Genomic DNA, 1,103 nt, shown 5'->3' on the forward strand with positions numbered 1-1,103 from the left:
CACACACACATACACCCCAAAAGTAACTTTTCCCCAAAGGGTGACCCTATCGACCTCCCCCCCCCCGAGGTCTCCTTTCTTTCAAGGGCGACGGGGAAGGGAGGGGCCGCCCCCCCAACCCCAGGTTCCTCCGGAGGGGCGGGGCTAAAGAGAGGAGGGGGGTGTCCTTCAGGACCACGTGACCCGGACCTCCGGGGAGGGGGGAGCTTTAGGAGAAGCGGAGCCCCCCCCGTCTACTCACGGAGGAGTCGGCCCAGGCCTCGGGCGCTGCTCCCGCAACCAGCCATCTCGGCGGCGGCGGCGCCTCTTCTTTCTCTCTCTCTCTCTCCTTAGGCCCGCCCCTTCCGGTTCCCTTCTTTGCCCCCTTTGCCCGAGGGGACGGCCGGCGGGCCCTAAGGGCGCATGCGCCCAAGGGGGCATCCGGTCGGGTTGACCTCCGCGCCTGGCCCGCCAAGGAGCGAGAGACGAAGGAGAAACATCGTAAGAAGGGCGGTCGGAGAAGCGGCCTCCAGGCGACGTTCCGGGTCACTTCTGCTTTGTGGGAAGTGACCCTGTATATTATTTTTTTTAAAAAAAAGGATTCCGGTGAAGAGAAATTGAAGCAGGCACTTGCGTGGCCAGCCTCCAAAGGTCGTCCAAGGAGAGAAAAGGCCCTTCCCGCGCTTTCTGCCGCAAGGGATTGCGGGAATTGTGGTTCTGGCGGTGGAAAGCGGCTGCTTGGGAACTCCCAGGGGTTTAGCCTCTCGGTTTCCTTTCCCAAGTTTTCCGTCGAGCCAGCCTGAGCAATAAGCTATGCCTGTTGAGGGATTCTGGGAGTTGTAGTGTGTGTGTGTTTAGTCGTTTAGTCGTGTCCGACTCTTTGTGACCCCATGGACCAGAGCACGCCAGGCCCTCCTGCCCTCCACCGCCTCCCGGAGTTGTGTCAGGTTCATGTTGGTTGCTTCGCAGACACTGTCCAGCCATCTCATCCTCTGTCATCCCCTTCTCCTCTTGCCATCACACCTTCCTAACATCAAGGTTTTTTCCAGGGACTCTTTTCTTCTCATGAGATGGCCAAAGTACTGGAGCCTCAGCTTCAGGATCTGTCCTTCAAGTGAGCACTC

The 1,103-nt window shown here is 59.5% G+C and overlaps 1 protein-coding gene across 1 annotated transcript in view; it reads right to left on the reverse strand.

The window, feature by feature from the left end:
- SUCLG1 (succinate-CoA ligase GDP/ADP-forming subunit alpha) overlaps positions 1-398 on the reverse strand; it is a 17,655-nt gene extending 17,257 nt beyond the window's left edge. The window contains exon 1 of the mRNA XM_020815224.3: positions 242-398. Coding sequence (XP_020670883.2) covers positions 242-287 — 46 coding nt within the window. The 5' untranslated portion in view covers positions 288-398. The remainder of the gene's footprint in view (positions 1-241) is intronic.
- Between the last annotated feature and the right edge of the window lie 705 nt (positions 399-1,103).

The sequence above is a fragment of the Pogona vitticeps genome, chromosome 5, assembly GCF_051106095.1.
Source record: "Pogona vitticeps strain Pit_001003342236 chromosome 5, PviZW2.1, whole genome shotgun sequence".
Taxonomy (NCBI): domain Eukaryota; kingdom Metazoa; phylum Chordata; class Lepidosauria; order Squamata; family Agamidae; genus Pogona; species Pogona vitticeps.